The sequence below is a fragment of the Eleutherodactylus coqui genome, chromosome 3, assembly GCF_035609145.1.
Source record: "Eleutherodactylus coqui strain aEleCoq1 chromosome 3, aEleCoq1.hap1, whole genome shotgun sequence".
Lineage (NCBI taxonomy): Eukaryota > Metazoa > Chordata > Amphibia > Anura > Eleutherodactylidae > Eleutherodactylus > Eleutherodactylus coqui.
Window position 1 is genome coordinate 168,520,845 of NC_089839.1, and position 22,376 is coordinate 168,543,220.

Sequence of the window (22,376 nt, forward strand, 5' to 3'; positions counted from 1 at the left end):
CTGGCTCTTCAGTTGCAACTCTGCTGGCCGCTTCCCTCAATGAAAAATCTGCCTGTGGCCCCACTGTCACAGGGGCCCATTTCATATTTACTTCCTTCATCAATTTCCCCAGCAATGGCATAGGAGAGATGGGTGGAGAAGTGGTCCTGGCAGGAGCGGATGACAATGTGCTAAGCCCAGTGAAAGCGAACATGACTGATAGAAAGTAGCTGTCACTTAGTTACTTTCTGTCCCAGAAGCTTAAGGCAGCAAAAATCTGGAACACAAAAAGCTGAGCTTACAAGATAAAGACAAAGTCAAGGAATATTTTACGCCGGTCATACATGAGATTCTGTGGAAGTTGCACCAACAACACCTTTGGGTTTCATTTACCAAAATTGTCTATCAAGAAAAATTGGCCTTTTTTGTCCCTAATACAGTTTAGCATTCATTTCTTAAAAGGATTTTCTAGGACTAAACTATTGCTGATCTATCCTCCGTTGCACTCATCAGTTGTTCATTGGCAATGAGTCTGCTGCCTGGGACCCCCATTGATCAGCTGATCGACCGGCTGCTGTGTTAGCGTTTTGAGGCAATGTTGCTTGAAACATACAGCTCCGTACACACTACAGTGGCCCAGAATGGTATTGCCGGCACAATTGCCATTCACTTCAATAAGAACTACTTCATATGGCCTGGTAATCAGCTTATTCTGTACACACTGCAGTGGCCCAGAATGGTATTGCAAGCACAATTCCTATTCACTTTAATAGGAACTGCTTCGTATGGCCTAGCAATCAGCTCGTTCCCCACTAATCAACTATTGATGACCTGAAATCAATGGTTCAGTCCTTAAAAACTCTTTTAACCATCTCTAGAAAAATGAACGCTGTGATTAGACGCTACAGGCAACGAGACCACTCTTTCCTATTAGACCATTTTGATGAATTAGGCTCATTGAGTTGCACCGTTTCTAAAGTGACCTTGCAATCATATATTTCAATGGTTCATTAGTTGTCATTGTGAGTTAAAGAACTTAGAAACATTACACAAGCCGAAGCATCTGACAATCTTTATTTTCTTTAACCCAGCAGTGGACGTGCTTGTTACCATAAAACACCATACTGTTCACTATACGGAGGAGCCATGGAAACTCTTAATGATTTGATCATTATTTTGAGCATTAAACAGAATCCAGAATAGCCTTAAGCTCTGTTCACACCACTATATCAGTGTTCACACTGAGACAAAGTCTCAAGACATTTACGCTGCAACGTATACAGTAGCCCAAAAGTGTGCAACTCTATGCCATACAGTTACATTAGTCATCGACTGATTCTCTTATAGGATACAGTGTATTGGGGCTCATGGAAGTCTATGGACAGGTTCAGCATTTATATTGGGAGCATTTCATTAAATATACTAAAAAAGTGGTGTGAACAGAGCCGTACATCACATAAATAGGAACAGAAATTACATCCTGAGTCGCTCTGTGCTAAACTTTTTATTAGCTTATTTTCTTTTTAAAATGTCTGAAAATATGTATAGAACATTATTTACAAATCATAAATAGAAACAAAGGGTTAACCCGAAATAACAGATAAAAAAAAACATATGTTCCCAGCAGTGCTAAAATCGGCATTTCAAACAGACTTTATAAAAATGGGTTTACAGCTATTTGAACATGCAGAAGGTGCTTGGTTGGGGATGATGGAAAGTCCTTCTATAGTCTGTTAATGCTTAATGTAAAGACAACACTTAGAGAATGTTCCTTCCCATATCTATTGTTACATGGCATGTCAGACAGGCATACACAGTCAGAATCAATATTGGACATTTACGACAAAAAAATTATTATTTATGGACGCCAGGAGGTTACAGGTGTAGGATCGGTACGTGGCCAGCCACATCCTTTGTGTTGAGGTCCAAAATTGCTCTGGCAAGGCCTTGGTTATTTTTTACCTGTTATTAGATCTTTCAGCTCTGGATATTTAAAGGGAAACAATAAACTATTTTCACATATACAATTTGCACTAAATAGTATTTTGGATGATTTTTTTCTTACTTAAATACACATATACAAAACAGTAGACTGAAAAAACGTTGTGCTGTATCGGCAACTTTATGACATCTGGTTTTCATTGGTCTACCTTCGAGGAATAAAACACAGGATACTCATTGTACACTGGTACAAATATGAAACATACAATGGGGAACACCACAGATGTTAATACGTAGACACGATAAACTCAAGAAGTTACTTTGCTGTCAAAGGGTCAATACTTAAATTTTCTGGTTTTCGCAAAAGAACCATAAAAGTTTATGAAAAGTGGATATTAGATGTTCTCCACATAGTCTGTATCACTTGTGGTTCCTCCTCTTGATGCTTTACCTAGAACCCCCATCCACTTCATGAGCAAATCTTCATCCTCTGCACCAAACAATAACGTTTGCTGGGATTGGGTTAATTTAAATACGTGCTTTAAGTCCACCTTGTCACTGGGACTTGGTAAGCTGACTTCATAGCCTGGTAGTGGAATAGCTCGCTGATTTCGTCCATCCTGTAAGAAAACATGTAGACGAAAAGCTTAGATACAGTGTCAAATTGTAATAATCAACATCAAGTTGACATCATTTTTATGTGTTGATCCAGACAAAGTCAAAATTAGATACTGTGAGCTGCCAAATTAAAGCACTAGCGTGACCTATAATGCAAGCTGATTCACACAATTGGCTTCCTATGAAATTGACCCCAATGTTTCCATGTCTTTAGCATGTGTGCTCCATCAGAGATAGGGACTGATGTGATTGATGGCCTCCGTACAACGCTGTGAAATATGTTGGCACCATACAATCAACAGAAACAAACAAGAAGAATTCGCCTTCACTTATTTGCAGTCATCTCCACCTTTGTCTTTTTCTCACCCCTTTCTACGAGGACGAAGAATCCATAATATTGGCAGAATCCAACTAGCAGCGCTATTGAGTTCAAAGTATTAGTCTCTATTTTTATGGAGACTTTCAGCCTTCCCATTTTTGACTGTTGATTTGCCAATTACACCTTTATCACACTATGAGGAACATCTAGTTTTAGAAAACATCTGCAAGTTGTTTTTTTTAGAGCATACTATAGGTATCAAGATTGGGAAGAAACCACAGAATTCACGTTTGTGAACTGGAAGAGCGTTTGCAAAATGAGACTGTGATGGGGGAAACATCCCAACAGTGGATCCGATCACTTCTGATTAAGTCATACATGAGATTTTGATACACATATTGGGTTTTCCTTCCCGTTTTTCCCTTCACAGCAGACTAAGTACAAAAAATGTGGTTACTGCTGTCTGTACAGGTATATGACAATATGTGACCATGCTATGGACGTGGACATCCATGTGGGCAGACACTAAACACCCTGCTCTCAGTTCGGGCACTGGAGCTTCCCATGCCAATAGAGTGTTCCTTAAAAGGGTTTGCGATTAAAAAATACCCTTACAGCAGGAAATGTGATAAATACAAAATTTACCTGTTAACCCCTTGGCAACATTCGATGTACATGTATGTTGGACATACACAGGGTTAGTATAGATTGGGCTGGGAGCCAAGTCTGCACAATACGCGGTGGGTGACACACGGCAGCAGCAGCCGCGATCAGAGAACTCCTATCATGGCTGTGAACCATTTAAATGCAGTTGTCAGAATATAAATGTTTCAAACAGCATTAAAATGCGCTAAACGGCTCCCCCGCAATTAAATCGCAGGTGGACATTTGTGTGTCATGGCAGACTGGGGCTGACTCTAGTGCTGCCAGGTATTTCTGCCTATTAGGATGTGGCTGTGACAGAGCTTTATAGAATGCCTGCAGAAATACAATCTAATAATACACTATAATATTGTATAAGCAATTAATCGCCAGTTTAACTGCCCCCTTTGTGGGTTTGGGGGACTAAAAAAATTGTTTAAAAAAATAAGTTTCTTTTAATTATTCAAAAAAATAATTTAAAAAAAAAAAATCGAAAAAGGTGAACTAAAACATTTTCTAGATTTATCATAAAAAGACTCAAAACAAAAAGAGACATCTTTGGTATTGCTGCTTCTGTATAAGTCCAATCTATTAAAATAATGCATTGTTTATCCTGCATGATGAATGGCTCAGAAAAAAAATACACAATGACAGAATTGCACTTTTTTGGTCACCCAGTCTCCAAGAAAAAAAAATGTACTTGAAAAGCAAATCAAAAAGTTGTATATACCCCAAAATGTCCCCAATAGGAACCGCAGGTCATTCTGCTGAAAACAAACCTCCACAAAGCTGCATCAATGGAAAAATAAGAAGAGTCCTGGTGGTCAGAAGACGACGACAGAGAATACATTAATAAAAACAATATTTTATTTGATAAAAGTAGTACAACAAAACAACTATATAAATTTGGTATCCCTGCAATCATACCTACCCACAGAATAAATTTATGTTTTTTTTGCCTCATTGCATATGGTGTAAAAACAAGACCCTTGAATAATAGCAAAACTGCATTTTTTTCCCATTGGGACCATTAAAAAAAAAATACACCTTGTCTTGCCAAAAAAAAAAAAAAGATGTCTTGTAGCTATGTTGCCAAAACAATAAAATTAGAAAATTGAAAACAAAAATTGCTGCAGTAGAAAGGTGTTAAATTACTGAATCACATACTACTGTACGGCACTTATGCCACGCTGCCCAGTAACATAACTGCAGCCCTTCATAAGAGCAGCAGCATGAAAAACAATCATTTCTGGTGGAGATATGAGGAATACACTGAATATATTCTGTTGAAGCTGTCAAAAACAGGACATGGTCCCCATCTTAGATACTGACTAACTCTTTAATACATTAAAATAAGCAAAACTACTCCCATTAGTTGTGGATGAAATGTGACAGGATTCATCTTCATATGTTGTCCTCCTGCCTAATGATGTCTGAAGTCAATTTACGGGCTACCATAAATTATAGTCTACAGTCGAAGACGACAGGGAAGTCACCTTAACGTCTACCTGCAAAATATGGCATTTTCTGCTGGCTATGGGCATTTTGTAGACAAGCAAGCAGGAGAATGGGGCTCGTTGGTGTAGACTAGAAATACAGGTTGGGCTATTAAAAGGACCGGTCACACTATACATACCGTAGGCATGAGATCCTTTAGCCTGCTTGGCTTATATGACTGGTCAAATGTCAACTATGCACAAGTAGCATTATTCATTTGTACCACCTTCAATGCAAAGCATTACAGCTGGAGTCATGTTCCTTCTACCATCAGGCTCCCGGTAATTCAGAGGCATGATTTAATTTTGTGCACTTCTTTTAGTTCCATTTGCAGATTTTTAATTGGCTTTAGGAGGGACCTTTAATATCATAGGGACCTCCTAGAATATCATATTTGCTTTCCACAAAGATGCAGAAGGGACAACAATTAAACAGATTGTTTCTTCAGAAAAGCAAAATAACCCATTAGAGAATCTTAAAGGGGTTATCCAGGCAGCGTCCGGCGACATACATCGGGGTTAGAGCTGAAGCACTGCTCCAACCTCTGTGTAGCGGCCAGTGCTCGTAATTGCAAGCTCAGCTCTCATTGAAGTAAATGGGAGCTGCACTTAGAATTGTAGGCTGAAGTCCCATTGTTTTCAATAAGAGTTGTGCTTGCAATTCTGAGTGCCATCCACTACACAGGGTTCAGAGCAGTGCGTCTGTTCCAACTCCGGTGCATCCTGGCAGCTGCTGCCTGGATAACTCCTTCAAGCTAATAACGGGGGTCCTCCATTCAGGACTTGTATTTATTAGCAGAAGTGTAGAGAGGCTACCAAGAGCGTTTCAGGACCTAAGCAGTCCACGCATTTCATTGACTGCCCATTGATATTAATGGAACTGTGTGATGCATCATTTCTCCTGTGGAGGCGCTGCAGAGCAATTGAACACTTGCTGCTGAGTGAACCCACAGATTACAGCTGATTGCTGGCGGTCACAGTAGTATTAAACTCTGAACAGCTTACCACTGGGGGGGGGGGGGGGGGGGGCTTCTAACAAAAAGATCTCCTAAAATTCAAAGGTTCTTCAATGAACATATTGGGGCTTATTTATGCAGCCTTTTCTACCAGATTCATGGTGTAATTTGCAGCGGAATACAGGCATACTATTTTTTTAAACATATTTACAACTAATTTGTGCCAAAAAGGAGACATTACGAATGGCTCTTACAAGCACTGTATACCTCTTTCATAGGTATAGCATAGATTACTACAGAAACTAGCATAAAACTGGTTCAAATGACACCTTTATTGATAAAAAGGACTCACTGTGCTTTTATTACATTTCTATAGGGTATGGTATGATTTAAGCAAAAAGCAAAGTCACTGGACTTTGCCTTTCTTGTCTTTATAATACCCTGCAGGTATATCTTTAGTTCTGCCAACTGAAAGATCAGGAATATTTCCGCATGTTCTGATTCAGCCTTTTAATGTTCTACCCAATTTCAAACAATAATAGATTTCAGTAGAATCCTCAAAAAGAAGTTCCAAATTCCTGATGGGGCGTGGCCTGGCAGAGCAAGAAGATGGCAGCCTAAATCTTGTGCTCCGATCCGGAACCCACCTGGAAGCGACTAAACAGCATACCACGGGTCCCTCTCTTTCCCTGCAGTGTCGGAGGATTACCTGATCCCGGAGCTATGTCCCGACGCAGAGCCTCCCGCGCACAGCCAAAGCGCTTGGATGATTTCTTCTCATCCTCCGGGGCCCGGCGCGCTCCTGCAGAATGCGCTCCGGCTCTACCCACTACCGGAACAGAGCCTGATGAAGAAGCAGCTCCCCTCAACACAGCTGACAGCTCTCCGCCGGGACACCTTCTGCAAGGTCGGGTGAGTGCAATTACATCGCCCCCACCACATTCTCAGCTAGGAGGGAAGAGACACAATCCCCACTCACAACAAGCCTCCAAAATGGTGCCGACCTCCTCCCCTCACATGTCACAGTCCCCTTCTCCATCTGAAAGCCCCTTAAAGCAAAAACCAAAGTCTGACTCTACAATTCCCCCAAGCACCCAAATCCCCTCCCTGAGAGAATATGTCACTTCTCTGCCATCATCTTCACAGCCAGCGTCTGAATCTTTTATAAAGGACATGGTGGTAGCTTTGAGTGACTCTATCCAATCCAGCTTTAAATCTCTAAATTCCTCTCTTAAAGCTACCATAGAAGAGATAGGAGAACGAGTGTCACACACAGAAAACAAAATGGGCGAGTTTTCTCAGTCACATAATGCCCTAATTGACGCACACTATGAGCTAGTAGACGAAGTGGATCAGCTCAAAACAAAGATTGCGGATATGGAAGACAGGAATAGACGCAATAATATTAAATTTCGCGGCATTCCTGAATCCGTCTCCTCCTCTGAAATCTCAAATTATCTGAAACAACTCATGGCCACGCTGCTTCCTGATGCTAGTACGCATGACGTAATTATTGACAGAGCACATAGGCTGCCCAAGCCTAGATTCATCGCCGACTCTGTCCCGAGAGATACTATAGCACGAATTCATTTCTACCACACAAAAGATGCCGTCATAACTGCTGCTCGCAAACTATTCCAACTTCCAGCTCCATATGAAAAAATACGCCTATTTACGGATCTCTCACAAACCACTATGCTAACAAGGAAAAAGTTTTCTTCAGTCACTGCTGCTTTACGCCAGGCTAAAATTCTTTACAGATGGGGCTTCCCAACAAAACTCCTGATTCGCAGAGAAGACACCACCCATGTCATTCTCAAACCAGACGAAGCAGTTCAACTACTTAAATCCTGGAGAATCGACACACCTAGTCCCCCCCGCCAGCACCCTTCCTCCAAAAATGCTCAAAACCACGCTCAAGACCGAAGCCATGACTGAAACTCTGGACCCACCAGCTCCTTATCCAGGCGGTCCCGGAAAGATCTATGCCAGACGAACTCTTTCCGCTCCCCACTATCGCTGTTCAGGCCTTCCAGCCTGTAATAGTCATATGATTATCTTTTTCACGCTAGCGTTAAACTTTTGAGTTTTAATACTCACCCTTTTGCCCACTAAAAATTTCCACAGTTGGAATTTTTCATCTTATTTAAGATGGAAAGGGCAATTTCTAACATGTTATGTAACTATGTTCTGTTACTTGTTCCCCCTTTACCACCTCAATTTTGGTCTACTGTTCTCTATACATTACCACAATTACTCATCAGATTCTTAAGTTTTCATAATGTCAATTAAGATATTGTCTATTATTGCAAATGGGCTAAATTCACCATTTAAAAGATCATCTCTATGGAAAGAAGCACTTTCTTCAAATGCAGATATTATATGTGCACAAGAGACCCACTTCGCAGCTTCCGCCTGTCCAAAATTTTCTCACAAAAAATTCCCCCAAATTTTTCTAGCTTGCTCCCCCAGAAAACAAGCAGGGGTCATGATTGCATTCAGAGAATCTTTACAACTAGATATCACATCTCAAGATATAGACCCTAAAGGCAGATATCTCATATTATCTGGCTCCCTAAACAATAAACCCTTCACCTTAGTGAACCTATATGCTCCAAATCATGCCCAACTACGTTTCTTGAACAGAACAATAAAAAGAGCTAGAAGGTGCGAGGTGGGTAATCTATTCATTTGTGGAGACTTCAACGCAGTTCCCGACAAATTGCTAGACTCCTCAAAAGGTTCATCGAGGACAGCGACTTCTCTGTTCCCGTGGATACACAAAGAAACACTATTCGACACATTTAGATGTCTAAATGCATCATCCAAAGAATACTCCTTTTACTCAGCAAGACACAAATCTTCTTCAAGAATTGACCTGATTTTAGTAAACAGAATCACTCTCCCCCTTGTCAAGACGGCCCAGATAGGATTAGCCACCTGTTCAGACCACTCCCCTGTGTCAATTACTATTTCTCTTGATGTTGAAAAGGAAAGAGCCAAATCTTGGCGGAACAATGTCTTCCTGATGAAACACCCTAAATACTATACCAATATTAGACTAGCTTTGCAAGAATACTTCATAAACAATACTACTCCAGACGTTTCCCCTCTGACTATTTGGAATGCCCATAAGGCTTTCATTAGAGGTGTTCTCATCAAGATTAGTGCTCAACATAAAAAAGAAAAAACTCGCCAACTCGATACAATCCTATCACAACTTTCCATCATTGAAGGCCAACTACACAACAACCCTTCAGACTCTCTACACAACCAACTATTCACCCTAAGACAGAATCTTAGATCCACCCTAATGGACAACTATGAGAGAGAAATGAAGGCAACACGCACAACTCTATATGCCTCAAATAATAAGCCTTCACGCATGATGGCTAACCTTGTAAAGAAAAAAATACAAAAAACCAAGATACCATACATCATAGACCCCCACAACCCAACAACAAAACTTTTCCACCCATCACAAATCACAGAAGCCTTCCGCCAGTACTATAATAAACTTTATAACTTAAAAGATGACAAATCTACCCCTCAACCTACCACCCAATCTATTAAAAAAAATTTAAAAGAGACAAAACTTCCAACTCTTTCACCACCTAAACTTACCTTTCTTAACACCCAAATATTACCAATAGAAATAATAAACACTATCAAAACTCTAAAACCACATAAAGCCCCAGGACCCGATGGCTTTTCCAATGATTATTCCAAACTCTTTTCCGGCCCTCTCGCTCCGCATATGTCTCAGGCTTTTAATCAAGGCATAGAACAAAGCTCCTTCCCTAAAGAAATGCTAGAAGCCACAATTATAACGATCCCAAAACCAGGAAAGGACCCTGTGTCACCAGCTAACTTCAGGCCTATCTCCCTTTTGAACTGCGACATAAAAATATACGCTAAAGTGTTAGCTGAAAGACTCTTAAAAATCTTGCCTGACATCGTACATTCGGATCAGGTAGGCTTTACAAAGGGGAGACAGGCCTCAGATGGGACTAGAAGAATCCTAAATCTCCTACACAAATCCGAGTCTACACGGGTCCTTTCAATTCTGGTTGCCCTCGACGCCGAAAAGGCATTTGATAGGCTACATTGGGGTTTCGCTTTCTCCACATTAAACAAATTTGGCTTTTCAGGCAACATCTTCAATGCTATCAGAGCCTTATATTCCTCTCCCTCAGCAAAAATCCTGGTGGATGGATTGCTATCCAATCCCTTCTCCATTTCTAATGGGACCCGCCAAGGCTGTCCTTTATCACCTTTACTATTTACACTAGTAATGGAGCCTCTGGCAGAACTTATAAGAATTCACCCAGACATTCAGGGAATAACTGCAGGTCTCCGTCAACACAAAATCAGCTTATTCGCTGACGATATCCTACTCACACTTACAAATCCAACCCTTTCTCTGAGAACAGTTCAAAACATATTGTCCAAATTCGCTGCCACATCCTATTACAAATTAAACATTACCAAATCCCAAATTCTAGGCATCAATATTAAAAAAGACCTTAAACAAGATATAGAAAAATAATTCCCATTTCAATGGCAGACTAAAAGCATTCCATATCTAGGCATCAACTTATGCTCCCCTACATCCGACCTGATCGCGGTCAATTTCCCCCCACTTCTTGCCGATCTTCAGAAAGAATTAGATTCCTACCAGTCTCGCCCTGTTTCGTGGGTAGGATGAATTATCATATACAAAATGCTTATTCTGCCAAAAATTCTCCATTATTTTCAGACTCTCCCAATACCAATTCCAAAACAAACTATCTCAAGCTTTCAAAGACAACTCTCCAAATTCATTTGGCTAAATAAAAGGCCTAGAGTAGCCCTCTCTATTCTATCCCTTAATAGATATGAAGGAGGTTTGGGACTTCCTAATTTAGATTCTTATCGTAAATCTACTTTACTAAGTCAACTATCATCCTGGACACGCCACAACCATCAAGTAAGTTGGATATCAATAGAAACAGAATACAACAATCAGACTCCACTAAAAGTTTCTGCTGATTGCTCTAGTCGCTGCTATGTCCTCCCCACACTTATGTCATGTTTTAATATTCCAAACCTTTCACCTCCCATGCTAGCCTCCGTAGAAGCTTGGAAAGGCTTAATCCAGAATGCCGATAAAAACACAACTAGATCTCTTAAAAACATTCCTATTAGAATATTGGAATACTTTGTTCCCCATCTACATCTCAACTCTTGGGTAAAAAAAGGCATTCACTTCGTATCAGATTTTCTCTCTCCACAAGGTCCCTTACCCTTCCAAACATTACAAACCAAATATCTCTTGACTAACCTAGATCTTTTTAAATACACGCAAGTGTGTTCCTTTCTCCACAACCATCAGATTCGAGAGCTCAGAATCCCTGAGATTATCTTTAACTCACTAAACACTAGGCATCCCAAACTGCCAACACGATTCTTCTACGATAATCTGACGGGTGTACTAAGGCCAGCTGGGAAAAGCCACCTGCTGAACTGGGAAAAAGACCTCAACCAAAAAATTCCCATTGACCAATGGCTTAAAGCTTTCAGATGGGCAGGTCAGGCTTCACAGGGAGCCAACCTAATCAAAACACACCAAAAACTAATTACACGTTGGTATTTCACTCCAACAATTCTGGCTAGTAGAGGACTATCCAGCAATAATCAATGCTGGAGGAACTGTGGGCAACAAGGATCCTTGATTCATATTTTTTGGTCATGCCCTCACATTCTCCCCTTCTGGAAAGTCGCTTATAATCTCATACTCAAAGTGACGGGCTTAAAGGTTCCATACACTCCAAAAACAGCACTACTACTCTTCGATCCTGGGAGGATTCCCCCCACACGTAAAAAATTAATAGGCCACATCCTCCTTTGCGCAAAATTGTTAATTGCCAGAAAATGGAAGTCTGACTCAACGCCAAATCTGAGAGACTTAACACAACTAATCTCTGAACACAGCATATATGAAAATATTCTAGCCCTCCGAAACAACAATATCCCTAAATTTAATGAAACTTGGAATCCGTGGTTAATTCTTTTCCCAAACCAGAAGTAAATTCTAGCCATTGTAGACCTTGTTCAATGTTGTTGCTGTTATGTCATTCTCCTTTATTTACTTCCCTTAGCCCCCCTCCCCCCCCCCCTCCCCTACCATCCCTTCCCTTTCTTTCCCCAACCAAAATCTAGTTCTTCTTCACACACCAATTGGGGAGACTGATGGTGCTGATTTGCTTTCCTGCGCACTTTATGTTTCTCCAAGCAGTTTCACAATACCACATGTTAAAATATTTGTACTCTTGTGATAAATGTTCTAAAGCTGTAACCTTCTTCACTGTATAAGAACAATAAAAACTTATTGATAATAATAAAAAAAAAAAAAAAGAAGTTCCAAATTCCTACTTCAGTAAAATACAGCTTGCTGGAAAATTTCATCGACACTGGTAAGACGTCAATACACAACTGAGAATGTAGCACAGAAGCCACCATAATAACTTTTCCCACCCAACACTGAAGCCCAAACTCTTGACCTAGCTTAGGCGGCTTATGTTCAATTTGATATTTTCCAGTAGCGATCATAAAAGGTTGATGGTTCTTATAACTCCCAGGGTATTTAAGGGTGTTTTCCTGGAAGATTTTATTGATGACCTACCCTCAGGATAAGTCATCAATCGTTAGTTGCCAAGGACCAACTGCTCTGGATCCTCTGAGATTAGCTGATTGTCCAGCCCACAGTGTAACAAAGATGGACTTAGTCATCTGCGTCAGAGGTGGAAACATCATAGAAGGCTTCACCCCTATTTAAATCAATGGGAACACTGCCTGCTATTACACTTCCATGTCCGACCCCAATGTTGGAGGCGGAAGTGCCGGAACTGTTATAGGAGGCTTTAGCTTTCAACTCCAACACCAATGACAACGTTGGGCATTCTGTCGATAAATTGATCGAAAGGGATCCAGAGCAATGGGTCCCAGGCAATTAACTATTGATGACCTGTCCTGAGGATAGGTTGCCAAAAGAATTTACCTGGAAAACTCCTTTATTTTAGGCATCTTTTGAATAGTGGGTCCCGTATAAGGTGATTTGGTTTGCGACTGGACACCTCTTAGGGTTGCCAAAACAATAGACTAATGTTGTCTGAAGCTGACGACTTTGGCAGCACCGGTCAATTACCTAACGTGTACAGGGGCATCCCAACTTTCCTCTGATGTCAGGAAGGTTGCTTCTTTAACGCACCTGATTTTTTTGTTCTCAGGGGAGATAAGATGACCACCAGAGGTGTCTGGAAGCAGTTTATTTCCCTCTGCTCATTGAGAATACATGCATGTTTGGCACGTTCTTGCTACTGTGTCTTATTTAGTATTGGTATGAGGTTTTGCAGTATAGAAGGCATGCCACTTTTGCCCAAGAAGTCATGGACAAGACTAATTAAATCATCTGTTCAGATGAACACTGTACCCGTTTTCTTATACTCTACTTTATGGAAGGTGCACTAGAACAAGTCATACCTTTTTTTTTTTCAAATCATCTGGAGTAGAGTTTGTACGATCACCTTGGGAAGAATGCAAAGAGAAGAGCCGAAACGCGTGAAAATAATTTGTGAGCTGCATCTCGCTCTTCCGTTCTGAGGAACATAAACTTTATGACTGCCGAGCGCAGAAGAGATTGTTATTATGTTATGTAGGTTAGGGGTAAAGTAATTAAACTGCTATATTTTGAAGATATAATATTTATTTTGCTGCAGAACGAAACACCAGATGGTTCAGAATACTTGAGCTGTTTTGTGCACATTGTATGCATTAAGAATAAGGCAGATGGATGGTGAAATGTACAACAGGGAAAATGGCCACATAGCAAAACCACAACCGCTCCGTGTCCTATATAGAGCTGCAGATCTGGAAATAGTATAGATTTCATAACTTGGAGTCAGCACTTGACAGTGGATGGGTGGACCAAAGGATCAACTAATGGACATATATGCAGTTTTTGCACAAAATTGCAGACATTCTACCTATGGTATATTCATGGCAAGTACACTACGGGCATAAATATATCAACCATAGATGTTTCACTCTATATATGGCCAATTATATAGAGACATTTCTTCTCCGCATGTATATTGATCGCAGCACCCCCCATCAGCTTAGGCACTCACAACAAAAAGTTTAATTATTGGATTCAGCATATAGACAGTATGCAATAAGCTGATAAGAACCCCCTAGTGTTAGCGAAAGACAATCAGAATTATATTCTGTCCTATGTCTATGTCAGAAAAATGCAGCCCCACCACTATAAAGGCATATTAAAGGGGTTTGTGTGAAGATTGCATGCCCTGTTCTTATGTCCTATCAGGACATATAGAGGTCATAGAGCGGATTCCCCTGCTCAGAACCCCCCTCTATGACCCAAAACGAATAGCCGTTCAACAAGATTGGCTTCAGTTCTCTTTTGCTGTCCTGTTATTACAGGATAGTCATTCATGCGAATAGGCGTCCTGTAAAATTACATCTCCCCTACAGGGGGCACTGCAGGGTAATTGTCAGGCTGGCTTCGGCTTCTTCTGGCAGAATAAACGGTTTGCTAGTAAGGTGAGAGTGGGACATCGTTTGAGTCCTGCACTCTTAAAAAGGTTGTTCGTCTTTGCACAACCCCTTTCAGAAGTATCTTGCACCTGCAATGTTCATAATTTTCCACTAGGGGCACAACTGTGATGAATTGTGATTTACACTATAAAAATGACTAATGATTTAAATGAATGATATTTACCTGACTGCAAACCTGAAGATAAAGAACAAGAGGATCACTTTTAGGGACATATGCCCACATTTTGTGCCATGTTTTCCCCTTCTCCAGGAACAGAAGGCTGCTGCTAATCACACTGCTTTCGGGAGGCAAGGACAGTTGTTTCTATAAAATAAAAAATATAAAATATTAAAAAATCCCCATTTGCCAGCGTAATGACTATCAAGAGTATAAATCCAATCTACCAATTTTATAATGCTATTAATGTGCTACATTGATCCATTTTAGGCGCTCTCAATGAATGATTAAATGAAAGGAGATAGTTAATTATAAGAGAACAGGCAGCAATAAAGTAACAGTGTTTACAGTGAAACATTACAAAGTAACTGCGTGATGATGAATAAACTCAACATAATCAATATAACAAATAACAGCCCCTATAAAATAACTCTGTTTAGGAAAAAGGCAATAAAATGAAATAGAAATGGTTACAATTAATGGACTATTCACTTTTTAATTAATTTTTAACAATGGTCAGAGGCAATTTTATTGAAAACTCTTAAGGGATAATTCTATCATGTGATGGGTATATTTTGGGCCCCAGTATCTACTGCCACCCAACATGGTGCTGATGTGCTGCATGACAAGGGGCATTGAATCATATGTTACCCTTTTTGGTTTCAAATACAATATCAAGTATGGTATTTGCATCTCAGGAGCCTATAGGCACAGATATGATGACTTAAGACTCTACCCATTAGATAGGTCATATCCCTTAGTCATGTATGTAAGATAAATGTAAGGTTCTGCACAATGGCAGAGAAACACATGTCTCCATTACACACTAAATGGGAAACCACTGGGGAACACTGACATGGAAAAGGGACTTGGGGATTTTAGTTAACTGTAAGCTTAACTGGAGCAACCAATATCAGGCAGCTGCTGCCAAGGCAAATAGCATCATGGGCCACATGACGAGAACATTGTTCTTCCTCTTTACCAGTCACTGGTTAGACCACACATGGAATATTGTGGACAGTTTTGGGCACTGATACTCAAGAAGCGGGTCCAAGGGTGGGCAACTAAAGTAATAAATGGAATGGGCGGACTACAATAACCAGATAAGACATGATAACTATGTATAAATGTATCAGGGGACAATACAGAGATCTCTCCCATCATCTGTTTATACCCATGACTGTGACTGTAACAAGGGGACACCCTCTACATCTAGAGGAAAGAAGGTTTCTACACCAACATATACAACCCATGAACAAGAGTAGCACTGTGTTTGGAAGAAAGCAGCCATGTTTTTGTAACCCTGGACACTCCTTTAATAAGCAAACAATCAAGCAGCCCTTTAGACTCTTTAGAAAGCCCAAGGCTGCCATGACGATTGTTGCAGAAGTGTGTTGGCTATTAAAAAAGCTTAACCCTGAGGTGGATGGAATGAGCTCTGCTCCGGACCCTGCTCCATACACAGCATATGCTGTGGACAACTATGTATGTCCTAACTGCATCGGGTATATGAAATTAGAACGTATAAAGCCGTGTGGCTGACGGGAATGTGTTAAAGGGGATTTCCCACTAACAACATTTTTCCCGTATCCACCTGATAGGGGATAATTGTCTGATTGATGGAGGTCCAATCACAAGATCCACAGAGATCCAAACATCTGCGCACACCAAGTTCCCCATGAGCAGTAGTGAGCATGCGTATCCGCGTCTTCATTCACTTCTATGGAAAAGAGGGAGATTGATGCTCTCTGTAATCTTCCTCCATCTCCTAGAAGAGAATGGAGCAGTAGTCACAGATGCGCACTACGGTGAACTCAAAGTGCACAGATGTTGGAATGTCTTGGGGTCCCAGCAGTTGGACCCCCAGTGATCAGACATTTATCCCCTATCTTGTAGATAGAAGATAAATGTCATCAGTGGGACTTTGATTGCTAATTGCACATGGGTATTTCCCAGACCAGGCAACTCAATCTTACTAATGTGACATAGAACTAGAATTATGGGGGTAATTTACTAAGCCCAGCATTTGCAACTCTGAGCCTAGTATGACTTACCCCATATGTTGAATTCATGAAGAGGTGCAGGCCTCTTCATATACATAGCATATCTGACCTGGCGTACATTTCTGGTACAATTTGTGCCAGTTTCTGGTGTAAATTATACATAAATATGTGAGTCTGGGTCAGCCAAGCCCCTTTCAAACAAGCCCCACGACCTTTTTAAAAAGCGCAAAAAGGGGAAAAGTCGCAAAGTGTTGCAGAAATGCCTGCTTGGCCAAAAATTTCCACCTTTTGTAAATGTGTCCCTACATCCTTGTTACTAAAATTGCCTTAAATCTAAGCACCAGGATCCAGATTGTGGAAGGAAACACTTTTGTGCTCTTTTCACAAAAAAAGTCAGAAAAGTAATAGAAATCTTAACCAAAAAAATGAAACCTAAACTTCTTTCAGTGCAGGTAAATATCGTGCAGCCATCATACAATGTGCTAGGTGCGGTCCAAATTGGTTTGAACCGAACCAGAACTTTAGCAGTATCCCTAAAACTGGTGTATAACAGTGTATATGAGTCATGAAAACCCTGTATAACACTCTTCAGTCACCTACGAGTAATATCTAAGTACTTTTGAGCTGTTTTTAAGGCAAAGTTAATGAAAAAAGAATTTTTTAAAGGAAAAAAGCAGAAGGAAAAGAAGAAGAAGAATTTACCGAGATTCAGGTTCACACCACACTAAACTTTTAGCAAAGTTTGATCCATAACAGGAGAGTTTTGTTTCAGTTCACTACTTATGTTGTATTAGGATAATAGAACAATAACTTTTCAATGGCTTTATGGAAAATAACTTTTTGCAGAAAGTTTTCATACTCAAATTAAAAACTTTGCTACATCTGTATGTTTATCAAAAAATAAAATGAAACATTTTTTAGAGTATGGAATCAGAAACCTCGCAAAGGCCCACACAGAAACGTCACTGGTGACGAGCCGGCTTGGCTCTGCACATACGCCAGCTGGGCGGCAGCCGGCACATAGCAGAGGCGGGAGACGCCAGGAGGAGGTGAACCGCAGATGTCACTGCAGGGGCACGGCTCGCATCCTGCTACGAGCATTCTTGCAGCAGGATCCGACCCGGCTGTCTGTGGGAGGCCATACGAGTTTTATACATATTACATATACACACGCAAATATACATACTCTTCAGGGTAGTCATACGTGAAAATTCCTTTCTTATGGGCCACCTTCAGGGAATAGCCTACTTTACCAAAAACCACCCTTGAAAAGGTCTATAGAAATATCACAATACAGTACTGGATTGCTTGTCTGCAGAAAACTGTTGTCTGCTAAGAATCCTTTCTCATATGCCATATTAAACCCTTGTCAACCGCATAACATAAATATACATAAAGTAATTTCAGAGGGTGACTTCTTCATACCCAGAGGATGTCAGCCATTTTTAACAACTGATAGATGCCAGCAATGGCCACAAGCAGAAATAACTGTCCCCAGCTGTTGACTATTTAGATGCCATGGTCAATGCTGTGGTGCTACAGTTAATGCGGACCAAGGCAACATTTGAAAGTGCCATATACTGCAATACAGAAGTATTGCAGTATAAGGTGCAAGTAATCAAGTAATTTCAAGTTCAAGTCCCCTAGTGGGACTAAATAAAAATGTAAAAAAAGAGGTTCTATACATTTTTTTTAAAACAAAACAAAAATTAAAGTGAAAAAAAACCTTTTCCCACTTTTCTCATCAAAAATCTAAACAGTTAAAAAAAAAGTGAATATCCATGCCTCTTCAGATCCAATCCATAAGCCTGAAGAAGAACCCTGCGTTGGTTCGCAAGCTCGCTATTATTACATCATGTATTTTTGTTAGCCATTAAAAGGTATCATATCTACAAGATTACGTCGTTTCTCTTCCTGGGAACAATCACATCCTGCACAGAAAAATATGTAAAAACACAATGCCAGAAATATGGGGGGGGGGGGGGTTGTAAAAAAAAGTAATTCTTTTAAAGAAAAGGTTTTGATTTTTAAAAGTAGTAAAACAAAACTATGTAAATTTAGTGTCATCATTACCCGACCAGCAAAATAAAGTGAATATGTGGTTTTCACTGCAAAGTAAATAATATAAAAACTAAAGCTGCCCCAAAATGCCAGAATTGTTTTTTGTTTTTTTTTCATTTTACTCCACCTCAGGTAAAAAAAAAAAAAAACTTTTCAGGACATTATATCAGTCATTAATTTGTACCACTTTAAAATACAACTAGTACCACAAAAAACAATCACTCATATGATTTATGGCTCTTAGGCTAGTTTTACACAGATGAGTGCTATATCTGGCCATGAAATTCAACTCGATATTGTGCTCATGTGATGTCCCCGCAGATGCAGGGCATTTTTGTATCAAAAACACCCCCCATCACTTCAGTACAGTTACGATCCTCCAGCGCGGCTGATCGGCAAGTGTTTCCCGTTGTTTTCAATGGGAAACACTACAATGCACACCGTGCTATGTGCTTTCCGGCACCATTGAAAACAATGGGTGATGCGTTCCGAGGGGAGGCCCAGAGACAGAGCATGCTGCAATTTTTTTATGGCACTGCGATGTAGGGGGAAAAAAAGACGCTCATGTATATAACCCCATTCAAAAAAACAAGGTTTATATTTGTGCGAGATTTGTGCGTCTCGCAACACACAAATCTCTCGAGATGTTCTCAGTCATGTGAAAGTGGCCTTAGAAGGCGCAAACCAAAAAATGGAAAAAAAAATAAAAAATCTCTGGTCTTGCAAAGGATAAAGTATGTTGAGTTGTACTAATTGGAACCCTGTTCTATTAGCTATAACCAAGAGGTTTGCTTGGCGCAGCTCTCAGTGAGAAGGGAACTCATAAACTTATCAAGCAGTATCTTGGCTACAACTTTTCCATACTCCTTTGTATATCACAGTAAGGGCTCATTCACATGGTCACTGCCCTGGGAGCTGGCATGAAGCTGGCTACTGGTGCACATGGCAACAATAGTGCACCATGCATGGCAGAGGATCTCACGCATGCGGTCATATATTTTTTTTTTTAAATTCCCCGAACTGGCTCATATCTGCTTTGCATACGTAATGTATAGGATATGCAACCCATAGAGAACAATAAGGCTGCTGTGTGCGATACATGGTGAGATAGAGGATACTGTGATCTTTTTCATGCACATATCTACACGCAATGTATATATGCTAATGTGAATGGATCAATAAAAATTAATGTACTCTCATTGACTCCATTCACCGCGTACTACACGGTCATGCATCACATGCGTAATACGCGGTGAAATCACGCCCATGTGAATAAGCCCTTATATGGCTGATCTCAAAAAACTGCAATGGAATCTACATGGTGCAGCCTGCCACTGGGGCTGCTCTCATGAGTGATGGTGGAGCCGATCAATGACCCACACATAGAAGAGGGACCCATTATGCTTTTGTTATATATCCCCTCTTCTTTAGAACTAGTGATTTCATATTGTTGGTATGTACCAGCCAATCAAAAGGGCGAGAAAGAAAAAATAATATTTTAAAAAACAAAACAACAGAAAAACCTACAAAATAATAAATAAATGGGAAACAGCTTGAAGGCATAAAGCAGTTAAAGCAAACAAAGAATTAAAACGTAGCAAGTGGTTTCTATTGCCCCTGATTAAATAGTAAATCTGCAGCCAATGCCGGAGAAATGTCTCTGCTGTGTTGAGGATTATATAAGACTTGGGCTCCCTCCTCTCACATTAAGTATTACAGGTGCATGGAAGCCACCCAAACAAGATGCTCTCCAGAAGATGAAAAGTACTAGGGCTGTAGTAACACCTTTGGATCATCAGATGACGATGGAAAACATATGATGTACATTTTGTATTGGAGTCAGGGATTATGTAAAACTCTTCTATACTATTATCAGTCTATGTAAGGCCAAGTTCACATTAGTGTTTTTTTGTTGCCGTCTAGCTGTTCTGTCGTGGCAGCTAAATCGAAAGAAAACGCTTCAGCTTTTGTGCCCATACACATGCATTGAAGCTGAAGACCTAAGAGGATCAATTAAAACGGTTGCCAAATGTATCACCATAGCACAATTTTATGTAAATGTTTCCATTTGTGATATTACAATGTCTACAGATGTAAATACTTTACACACCCTTAAAGGGGTTACCTCTTAAAGAGAATCCCTGTCCGTATTTTCTATTAAGACATATGAGCATTGTAGATGGGTGGTCCCCTGCTAAGGACCCTTCTCTTTAATGAACATCTAAATACGGCTCTGTCCATGTCATGTTAGAGCCCTACATTTGCCATATACAGTGTATAGATAAATCTTTTCACCCAATAGATGCCAAAAGAGTGTCCCTACATTTTTTTTAAAAATATAGATCATATTATATGCTAGTGTATCATGCCCATCATTTGATTCCCTGCAGGTACATAAGCTGGTTACTTTGCCCCACCCCATTGAAATAATCATGAACACTCATCACTAGAGTTCTCCAAGTCGGTAGTTGAGGCACACTGTGCATTGTTGCAGTTAATGAGTATAAGCTCCAACCCTTCGTAATATAAATTAGTAGTAGCTGAATAATTATCTCTTCTGCCACATCTTAAAAGGTTTGTAGTACACCAAAAAAACATTTAAAATTCCTCTCAAGTCTTGGGAAGTGTTTTGGAAGTACTTGAAGGACCTCTGTAGTGTAGGCCCCATAGTCTGTTAATCCACTAACATTTCAAACAACATGTGTTTATTTGATTGTTAATGTGATAAATAGCAAAAGTGCAATTTACTTTATTTACCTAAAATTAATTTTATGTGCTTAAAATTTGCAATAAAGTGGCCACTCAGGTCTCTCTTCTAATTTGCTGTCCACTGCCTGTTGTCAAAAGATGAAACCCTGAAAGTGGTGGACGGTAGTTAATCATGTAGCCTATAGATATCTATGAAGAGAAAAGGAGGAGAGAGGGGGACTCACAAAGACATGCTGCTGCAGCTATTGGTGAGTTATTTACTATGTTATAGTTACTGAAATTATACCTACACTGCTCAGTACTTCCTTTGTGTCCTACCTGATGCAGTTATTTGTGCATGTGTACTACAGAGAACAAAATCTGCAGTTTTCTCCATGTGCACTGCATAGAAGAAATCATAAGGGAAGTCTACACCCATCAGCTTAGAGAGAGCTGGAAAATAGATATACAGCCTGCAGAAGGAACAACTGGTAATAAATGCAGACTACAAGTCATATAATAGTCAGATATAGTGTTATTGCTTCTCTGCATTCTCAAAATGGTCAACAGTGGGGTTCCTTAAAAATGTGCTGTGTTAGGTAGGCCCAATTCTTTTTAATCTCTTTATTAATGGTCTCGCAGACGGGATTGAAAGAAAATTGTCAAAAATGGCTAACGATTAGAGATGAGCGAACACCAAAATGTTCGGGTGTTCGTTATTCGAAACGAACTTCCCGCGATGTTCGAGGGTTCGTTTCGAATAACGAACCCCATTGAAGTCAATGGGCGACCAGAGCATTTTTGTATTTCGCCGATGCTCGCTAAGGTTTTCATGTGTGAAAATCTGGGCAATTCAAGAAAGTGATGGGAATGACCCAGAAACGGATAGGGCAGGCGAGG

At 40.2% G+C, this 22,376-nt stretch overlaps 1 protein-coding gene across 1 annotated transcript in view; it reads right to left on the bottom strand.

Moving 5' to 3' along the window:
• Positions 1-1,036: 1,036 nt before the first annotated feature.
• The window catches only part of FGD3 (FYVE, RhoGEF and PH domain containing 3), a 272,469-nt gene continuing 251,129 nt past the window's right edge, over positions 1,037-22,376 (bottom strand). The window contains exons 18-19 of the mRNA XM_066596514.1: positions 14,731-14,871; positions 1,037-2,540 (exon numbers count right to left, since the gene is read on the bottom strand). Coding sequence (XP_066452611.1) covers positions 2,316-2,540; positions 14,731-14,871 — 366 coding nt within the window. The 3' untranslated portion in view covers positions 1,037-2,315. The remainder of the gene's footprint in view (positions 2,541-14,730; positions 14,872-22,376) is intronic.